At 36.7% G+C, this 9,553-nt stretch overlaps 1 protein-coding gene across 3 annotated transcripts in view; it reads left to right on the top strand.

Annotated features, from left to right (window-relative positions):
- Wwp1 (WW domain containing E3 ubiquitin protein ligase 1) overlaps positions 1–9,553 on the top strand; it is a 95,420-nt gene that overhangs the window by 72,092 nt on the left and 13,775 nt on the right. For all 3 annotated transcript variants that reach the window (XM_010606445.3, XM_019204863.2, XM_010606446.3), the window contains 3 exons: positions 3,217–3,376; positions 6,762–6,895; positions 6,997–7,137. In XM_010606445.3, the coding sequence (XP_010604747.1) occupies positions 3,217–3,376; positions 6,762–6,895; positions 6,997–7,137 (435 nt within the window). The remainder of the gene's footprint in view (positions 1–3,216; positions 3,377–6,761; positions 6,896–6,996; positions 7,138–9,553) is intronic.

The following is a 9,553-nucleotide window of genomic DNA, read 5'->3' as shown; positions in this document are numbered from 1 at the left end:
TTTCTTCTGTGAGAACAATTTTCCACATTCACTGAATGTACTGTTAACAGTAGACATTTGTGAAACAATGAGTGGCAAATCTTGTAACAATTTTTTTTCCTTAATTGCTGCATAAAACAAAATTGCAGTAAATTTTCTTTTGTTTTTTGCTATGAATTCAAGTCCTGTTTGTTTGTCTCTTTTTGAGTCAGCAACTCACTGTATTGTTCAGGCTGACTCTGAGCTTACTATGTAGCACAGACTAGTCTTGAATTTGCAGTCCTCCTGCTTCAGCTGCCCAGGGCTGGAATTCTATGAATGCACCACCTCACCAGCTCAACTTCTTTATCTCACATTCTTTTGTTTTTTGCTATGAATTCAAGTCCTGTTTGTTTGTCTCTTTTTGAGTCAGCAACTCACTGTATTGTTCAGGCTGACTCTGAGCTTACTATGTAGCACAGACTAGTCTTGAATTTGCAGTCCTCCTGCTTCAGCTGCCCAGGGCTGGAATTCTATGAATGCACCACCTCACCAGCTCAACTTCTTTATCTCACATTTTATAGATGTACAGAACTACAGTATCTGTTTTAATGGACAAAGAAAGATACTAGACCAAGCACAACTGGTGGGAGAAGATACATGATACTGCATGTGGGATCAAGATTTTGTTTATAAACATAATTGTTCATCTAAAACATAACAGTAAACCAAAACATTTTCAGTAAATAAATACTACCTACCACAATAAATGTTCATATCACATCTACTATGGATTTTTCTCAGTTCAAAAAAGTTCACACTTCTAAAAGAAAGGTATATTTTAGAAGTGAAGAATTGTGCTATTATGTTTCTGTTGTCTGACTTTGTAACATTCACATTCTTGTTTGAACCCTTACTTGCCTAAACTGTTTGGATCTAGTTTTAGATTTTGACTGTTTTAGTGTGTAGAGCAAGTTCCTGTGTACCATCAGTTTCTTATTCCTAAATTCTTTATTTGATTCATGTGTTGGTAGGCTAGATTTAGCATCAAATGCTTTATTCCCCAGTGCATAGGAATGACACATTCCTACAGTTTTTGAATGTTTGAAAATGTCTTGTGGTGCATTTGTATAAAAACAACAACCCCAGTAAATGTAAATTTCTTGCAAAGCACTTGTTTCTCCAGTACTCTGTGGATGTTGCTTCCCTGTTTTCTATCCTTGAATGTCAAGTACTTTTCAGCTCCTTGTAGGGAACTTTTCTCTAGGTACTCACACAGTTCTTTTCCTTGAAGTTCATTAATTTCATTATTGATTGTTTTATATCTTTTTAAGGAACATACTAAGATCTTTCTTAATTTCAGGGAAGTTTTCTATTGTATCTTTGAATATTTTTTTCTGTTCCATTTGTTCCATTTTTTCTTCAGGAACATCAATCATGGGTATGTGGAATCTCCTCTGTCAGTCTTACATGTCTGCTAGCTTTAATCATTTTTATCTTTGTGCTTTTCATTTTATTTGAATTTTTCTCTAGCCTGTCCTCGTGTCACTGTTTGCAGTACTTCCCTACATTTTGCTGCTTCTAATGTGATTTTCTTCATTAGTGGTTTTACTGTTTTCTTCATTTCTTCTCTAGGACCTGCTAGCTCATCTGTTGTGTCCGTTTTTTCAACCTCTTGTGTGTCTTCATTTAATTTAAAGTGTGGAGAAGAATATGTTGAAAGTTAACTCTCCTGCCTCTTGCTAGTTAGGAGTTTTTCCTTCTTTTCTGCTGCTAGCAGTAGGGCAAAGGCTAGGTGACATGACCATCCTCTTACAAGGATTTGGTTTCTCTGGGCTGCTGTTTGCTAAATGTTATCTGAAGCAACAAAAAATTTTATTCCTCATTTTTGTGTGTGTATCTAAACACCTTCTGGCTATGCCTACTCAGTCATCTTCCCTGGCCAGTGTGCCTTTAACCTCATTACAGAGGGAAGCACTTCGTTCAACTGTTTTGGGACTTCTCTGATTTAGTGTTTATATTGCTTAGTTGGTTATGCTTAGAGACTTCCTTGCATTTCATTCAGGCAGTTTCAGGGATTATGTTTCAAAAGTTTTAAAAGAGAGCCCATACAGGACAGATAAACATGCATAGCAGTGGCCCACTGTGGAAATTTTTTAAATTAGTTGATAATAATAAAAAAAATCACAAGATTCTGCCTAAGAGTCAAGATTTCCAGCCCAGAGCCTTTAGTATCCACTCTCAGGAGGCTGATACAAATTTCTGATGTTTCTTTAGAAACCCTAACCCACATTTCCAACTTCTCACTTGTATCAGTTGTTTTTTTTTGTTACAGCGCCCACCACTACCCAGATGGCTTAAGGAGTAGGATAATGTACCTAGAAATTCCTGTGTAAAACCAGTGATTTTATTAGGGCAATAAGAAGGAATTGGGGGTTGTGGCTGGGCAGAGACTGTTAAATCCTGTGTACTCATTGACCACTGTGAGCATTTGAGATTGGAATTATGCTTATCTAGTTGTATTTTATTGTTTTAAAATGAGACAAAATGTTAGAGGTTGCTTATCATATTTAAAGAGTTCACCTAATTTTTACTTTTGTTTTTAATGCATTGACAATAAAGTTAAATCTGTTCTGTAGCAGCAGTGTTGTGTACCTCAGCATCACCAGGAAATGTATATTGAAATCTGTTGTGGAGGCTGGGATTACAGCTCAGTGGTAGAGCGATTCCCTAGCCTTTGTGAGGCTTTGGGCTCCATCTCTAGCACCACCACAAACAAAACAAAACAAAATTATTTTTTGTAGATCCTAGAATTCCTGTGATATAAAGAAATACATTATATATGGCTTTTGCCATATAATGAAAATGAGTTAATATTCAGGGTTGTTACCACAGACTGTTCAGTGACTGACACAGGTAGCACACTGAAAAAGATTTGAACATTACTTGAAGTGGACTTAAGCTGGACTGAGAAAAAGTGGGATCTAGTTAGATTGAAGAGCAATGTGTAGCATAGAAATAAGCATGTGCAGGTGAGGAATGATGAACGTGGAGTTAGTTAATAGGGAAAGAACAGGTAACTGAGTGGAAGCTGAAATGTAGAACTTCAGTGGAGGGGCTAAGAACCAGGCAGTGAAACTGTAAAAGGTTTTGAGCACAGATATAAAAAGGGATATTTAAGACTTGTTTTTAAATATACATATACATATATATATATATATAAATGCTGAAAAATAATCATGACTTTTTTTCTTATAGAGAATGGTTTTTCTTGCTTTCACATGAAGTTTTGAACCCAATGTATTGCTTATTTGAGTATGCGGGCAAAAACAACTATTGCCTACAGATTAATCCAGCATCAACCATTAATCCAGACCATCTTTCATACTTCTGTTTCATTGGTCGCTTTATTGCAATGGTGAGTTCTAAATTGTTAGTTATTTAATTTATTTTTTGCTACTAGGGATTGAACTCAGGACCTTGCACTTGTGAGGCAGGTGGCAGAACCACTAAGCTAAATCACCAGCCTAGTTATTTTATTTAAACTTTGTATATTTCAAAGTATTCTGTGAAGATTTGCAAAAAAAAAGAGATGAGATAAACATTTTATTTGTTTTTTGGGTTTTTTTGTTGTTCTTTTATTGAGTTTATTGGTACATTTTAGGTATACAATACAGTTAAATTCATCATTGTCATCTTGTACCTTTACATGATGTATCTTGGTTCTTATTTTTTCCCCATTTTTTCCTTTTCTCATTTTTTTCTCTTCCCCTTTTACCTTTTCCCTACCTTTCCCATTTGCCCATCACCTTTAGACCTTTTCCTACGACAAAATATCAATTACACATTTTGATCCTTATTTACACATTTTTCTTTATAAAATAAAAATCAGTTACCTAGTAAGTATGTTTAATTGATGATTTAGGAATTTTCAGAACTTTGCAGAAGGCCTTGTACAGTTATTTTTCTTAGCGGTCTATCTGTATTTATTTGTACTGTCTTTTATCAGTTCATGCAGCAACTATTAATTGAGCACCTGCTATGATGTGAAATTCTAAGCTCTGGAGATGAAAAAAGATGTAGTCACTACTCTTAGGAATGTAAATTCTACAGGAAGGAGAAAAGTAGTAAGTGTATTTTCAGAGAAAAGATGTGCTGTTCTTTCATATAGTGTAGTTAAAGAAGGCTTCTAATGCGTGATACATGAATGGAGATTTGAAGAAAGCCAGAGATTGGATCATGCAGATATCTTTGAGAACATTTTAGTTACAGAGAATAGCAAGACAAGGGTTCCTAGGGGAAAGTGCATTCTTGGTTGAGAAAGAGACACTGTGACTAGAGTAGGGTATATGAGACAGAATGTAGTAGAAGATGAGGTTGAAAAATACTTTGTGGTACTCTTCAGCAATTCACATACAGGTTTTGAGCAGGGTATTGAGTGACTTGAACTGACTAACATGATCTAACTTAAATTTTATTAAACATCTTTGTTTGCTGTATAGAACAGATATTGTAACTAGGGGCAGAAGAAGGGTAGAAGTAGGAAAATCATTTGTTAGCAATCAAGATGAAAGATGATACAGCTTGGATTTGTTAAGTGCAGCAAAGGTTAGAACTAAATCGATCATCTGCTGATTAGTTGCAAACTGAGAGAAAGTAAGTCTGGCACCAATATTTATAGTCTACGTCTGGTTGCAGTTGCCATTTATTGAAATGATCAGGATCATAGTAGTAAGCAAATTTGGGAGATGAGGGAAATCGAAGAGTTTGGATTTGGGTTGCTATGCTTGGGATGCCTGTAAAGTTCCAAGTGGAGTAGAATAAATAGCAAACTAGATATTTAAGTTTGGCATTAAGAGGATGTCTAGATTAGCAAAAGGCTTTCAAGAGTTCTGGACACATAGAGAACATTAAAAGGCTGTGTGATTGTTTAAAAGAGTTAAGTGTTCTCAGAGAAGTTCAAGGACATTTATAAATTGGGGAGATGAGAAGGAAACAGCAAAAGAGCTGAAGTAGGAAAATCAGATAAAAGTCTGGTTTCCAGAAGAAAAGGGAAGAAGGGAGTATGTTTAAAAAGGAAGCCATGACCAACCCTGTCATATGCCAGGAATAGGATGAGCATGGTACTTACTTGATTCCGAAGAGGAGGCCTGGAAATTACTTCATTTTACAAGGTGAAAGATACTCATGAATGGTAGGATGGAAAGATTGACACTAAGGAAATCAAGAAAGGATGGAAGGAGAAGTGGAGACAGCAAATATAAATAAATCTTTCAGGGAAATTTATCATAAAGGATCTAGACAATGAGGAAGTAGACATGGATATGGAGTCAGGCATGGGAAGAGAATGTAGTGCTTGTTGACAAACACCTGTAAACCAGTTACTCAGAAGGGTAAGGAAAGAGATTACAGGTTCGAGGCCAACTTAGTGAGACCTGGTCTCAAAATAAAATCAAAGGGCTAGTGATGTAATGTACCTCAGTGGTAGAGCACTTGCCTAGAGTACATGAAGCCCTAGATTTAATTACTACCACCACCAAAAGAAAGTGAGAGGAATTGTATTGCTGATAGTGATGATCAAGTAAGAGGGTAAAGAGAAAAAAAAACATTTTCGGTGGTATTAGGGATTGAATCTAGTTAAGGTCTTTGAGCTACATCCTAGCACTTTCATTGTTTATTCATTCATTTATTTATATTTTTATTTTGAGACAGAGTCTTCCTAAGTTGCCCAGACTGCTCGAACCTGCGAGCCTCCTGCTTTAACCTCCCATTGTGCTGAGATTACAGGCATGCCCCATGCCAAGCTTGAGTGTAAAGAATTTGGTGAGGAATAAAAAAAGAATTTGATGGAAGTTGGTAATACCAGGAATATGGGAACAGTGACTTTGAGGAGGGTGAGGAAGAGATTTATTAGAGTGCATAGAGGTAATAGAAAGTTTATTCATAATAAGCGTGTGTAGTCTCTGGTGCTAGTAGTGAGCAAATTTAGTGGAAGACACAAAAGTTCTCTTCTGATTGCTGTTTCTTGTATGAAACAGGAAGTGAGATCAGCAGCGCAGAGTGAGGAGTGGGGAAAAGGAAGTATTTGAGGAAAGAGGGGTGGAGACTACGAGAGATTACTAGGCAACACTTTAGGGTGTTGGTCATGAAACAGCTGGTGTATGCGTATCTAGCTTGTTCTACTGCCTAGGTGCAGGCATGGAATAAACTGAGAACTGAGTTTAGCTAGGCTTGAGATTTTTGCCAGAACTGCAGAGGGGAGGCAGAGTTTGAAGATATCAGAGAATAATTTTGATGATTGATGAGGGAATCTAAACTGAGTGAAGGGGAGAATAACTTTGTGAGGGGACTGAGAGAAGATAGAGATTTCTGGGAGCCTTGGAGGTTCTTCCTTTGTTGGCTGTAGTAAATAGGATAAATGACACCAGTCATCCTGAAAATCTTGTAGCCATTATGAAAATGGAGAAATGGGAGAGAGCTCCTTCCAGGTGCATAAGGCCCTTCATTTCTGTATCCAAGTAGGTTTATTTATTAGAAAGAGGGGTAGGGGTGGTAATAAAGCCCTTTATCTACCTATTTGTAGTTTTTGATAGTACATTATAGAGTGAAATGTTTCATCTGTGAAGTAATTTTTGAACTGTTTTCATACTTAGCATTTTATATTTTAATGATTATTGCCATTTACTTACTAATTTTCTTTGTCTATAAAGGCTGAGGATTTCCTTGTTGTCACTGTACTCTAAATAATAAATTATTATTTTGTAAACTTTAAATAAAATTTTTTTTGTTTTTTTTCCTGGCAGGCACTATTTCATGGAAAATTTATTGATACTGGCTTCTCTTTACCATTCTACAAGCGCATGCTAAGTAAAAAACTTACTATTAAGGATTTGGAATCCATTGATACTGAATTTTATAACTCCCTTATATGGATAAGGTTTGAAGATTTATTTTTTCAATAAGGCATTTTCTGGAAACTCATATCTTTTATTATGTGTGTATATTAATTTATTATTTATTTATTCATTTTTAACCCAGAGATAACAACATTGAAGAATGTGGCTTAGAGATGTATTTCTCTGTTGACATGGAAATTTTGGGTAAGGTTACATCACATGACCTGAAACTGGGAGGTTCTAACATCCTGGTGACTGAGGAGAATAAAGACGAATACATTGGGTAAGGTTATACACTTATTACACAGTATAGCTAAGTACTCTGTATCCTTAACTTGCCCCGTTCAGTAGACCGATATTCTTGAAATAACAAAATATACAGCAGCCTTTACTTTTCCATTGCCATTGAAGCATTCTGCCTTTGCCCAGACCACAGACACATGAAGAGTGATGATGAAAAAGGTCTCTGCTAAAACTATGTAGCCCCTTCATTTTTGGACAAGAATCTGAGGTTCTTTTAGGTAGAACCAAAACCAAGTTAGAAACCCAAGCTTTTACTGTGAATGTAAGGCTTATTTGTATTTGCTGTTACTTTCCCATTTTTAATTTATGCTTTAATAGTGCTCATCACACCTATTTTGAAATCCTCTACTGTATTGAATTCTATTATCCTATGCCATCTTGATTGTCTTCGTTTCTCTTTTAGTTCACTAAATCTCCACTTTTTCAATGTAGGTGTTTCCCACGGCTCTTGGTTCAGTCTGCTTCTCTAAATACTCTGCTACCACAGTTTCAGCTTTCTATTAAAGTAACATCTAAAAGTGGCAGAGTACCCCCTTAAGCATGAATCCATACTTCTTTCAGTAGCAAGGTATCCCTTGTCCTTTTGTAACGGATTGTCAAAAAAATAAAGTTATTAGGTCAAACGACTGTGTTGCCTTTCCACAAAGTTATAGCTATCCTATTTTTCTTTTACATCTTTAGTGTCTCTGTTTACTTTCTAATCTAGCTTCTTAGCTTGGCGTTGCAGGCCTCTTACACCCGAAGTTTTGCTAAATAGTTATCTCTGGATGACAGAAATTACAACTGAATTTCTCCTTTCTACTTTCTGAGACATTTTAGTTTTGCTTTGTTATGGAATGAGCATTTTTATTGCTCTTACTGGAAAAGATGATAGCTGTTTGTATTATGCCCAGCATTTCAGAATCAAGAGGCCGGAGGGCCCTGCAAATGGGCGGGAAGGGGGATAGTCCTGGCCACACCCTACCCCACCCTGTCTTTGGAAAGGCCAGTCCATAAGTAATAGGTGACCAAAGGACCTGACTGTGACCTGCCTGGCCACCAACCAGGGTTGTCACAGCAACTGTATAAAACTGGGGTGAGGGGTTGCTGAGTAGATTGTCAACCCCACCCAGGTGGCCTCTGGACATTCAAGTATTTTTCAAGAACAGAGAAGCAAATCACATGTTTTTCTTTTTTAAAAACCCTAAATGCCCCCAGACACCTGAGCAGGCCTTGGGTGGGGCCAGGTGGGCAGATGCAGGGACTCATGCATATAGAATGTGAGTGAGTATTGCATAGTTCACTGCTGAGAAAGGGGGTAGGCAAGTCTCCCCTGCCCCAGGTTGTGAGTTACCCAGGGGACCCTCTGTGGCCGTTCTTGGGTGCCACACTGGAGGCTGAGACAGCTGCAGCCAGTTTACTGAAGAAGGTCCTCCTTTTCTGTATTCCTTAAGTCTTTAGCTTTCTACAAAGTCCAACAGTAATTATTAAATAGGACAACCTGAGCATTTTTTAAATGCTTAAATGGTTTCAGATAACAAAATCAGTTTAAATAAAATTTCAGCAGGTAAGGTTTATAGTATTTGCTACCTTGATTTTGCACTTTGTGTTAAAGTGACTACTGCATTTTAAAATCTTTATCAGTATAGCACCTACTCTTAAGAGTTGGGAATCTAATCTTGGAATCTAATCTTTGGAAGATTTTGTTGCAGTCTCAAATAATAACAGTTTATATTTTAATTTTGTCCTTGAAAATTATGTGATAATACTTGGTTTTTTAGTTGTGAATCACTGTTTTTGGTCACAAACTAGGATGTCAGCAAACATTTGAGTAAATGAATGGTAGAGCTTTGTGTGTAGTACTGTTGGAATCCAAAGTGGGAGAAGAGCTATTCATTTTCTGGGATGAGTCTGAAAAGCTCTTCATAGGACATGGCATGTGAGTTAGGTCTTAAAAGATTCATTAGTGCTCTCCTGATAGAGCGTTTCTGGGGAGGTGGAAAACAGCAAGAAGGAAGGAATTGCAGGGACAGAGGGATTAATTTATCTTGGGCAGTTGCTGTAGGAATGTTATATGGGGTGAAAAATAGCTAATTGGGAGCATAAAATAGCCAAATTAATTTAATTTCTCCTTAATTTAAGGAACTGTTTATTCTAAGAGACATGGGTTTTTGCTCAAAATTTTAGCTATCATAAGCCCAACATGAAATGATCAGAATGGTTTTCAAAAGGATAATTCTGATACCTGTGTGGAGGGTGAAATGGGGGTGAGAGTTGGGAAATGGAGTGATCGGAGACCAACAGACTAATGAGAGTGTTGTTTCAGAAGTGTAGTAGTGAAGTGTATTATAGACTTAAAATAGGATTGATGCAATCACAATAAAAATGAAGATTACAGGAATAAAATTGTACAAATT

This window comes from Fukomys damarensis, unplaced genomic scaffold (genome assembly GCF_012274545.1).
Source record: "Fukomys damarensis isolate Sample0158 unplaced genomic scaffold, DMR_v1.0_HiC HiC_scaffold_5, whole genome shotgun sequence".
In the NCBI taxonomy this organism is placed as follows: Eukaryota; Metazoa; Chordata; class Mammalia; order Rodentia; family Bathyergidae; genus Fukomys; species Fukomys damarensis.
Note: the sequence above shows the minus strand (reverse complement) of the source record. Positions and strands in the feature narration are given on the sequence as shown.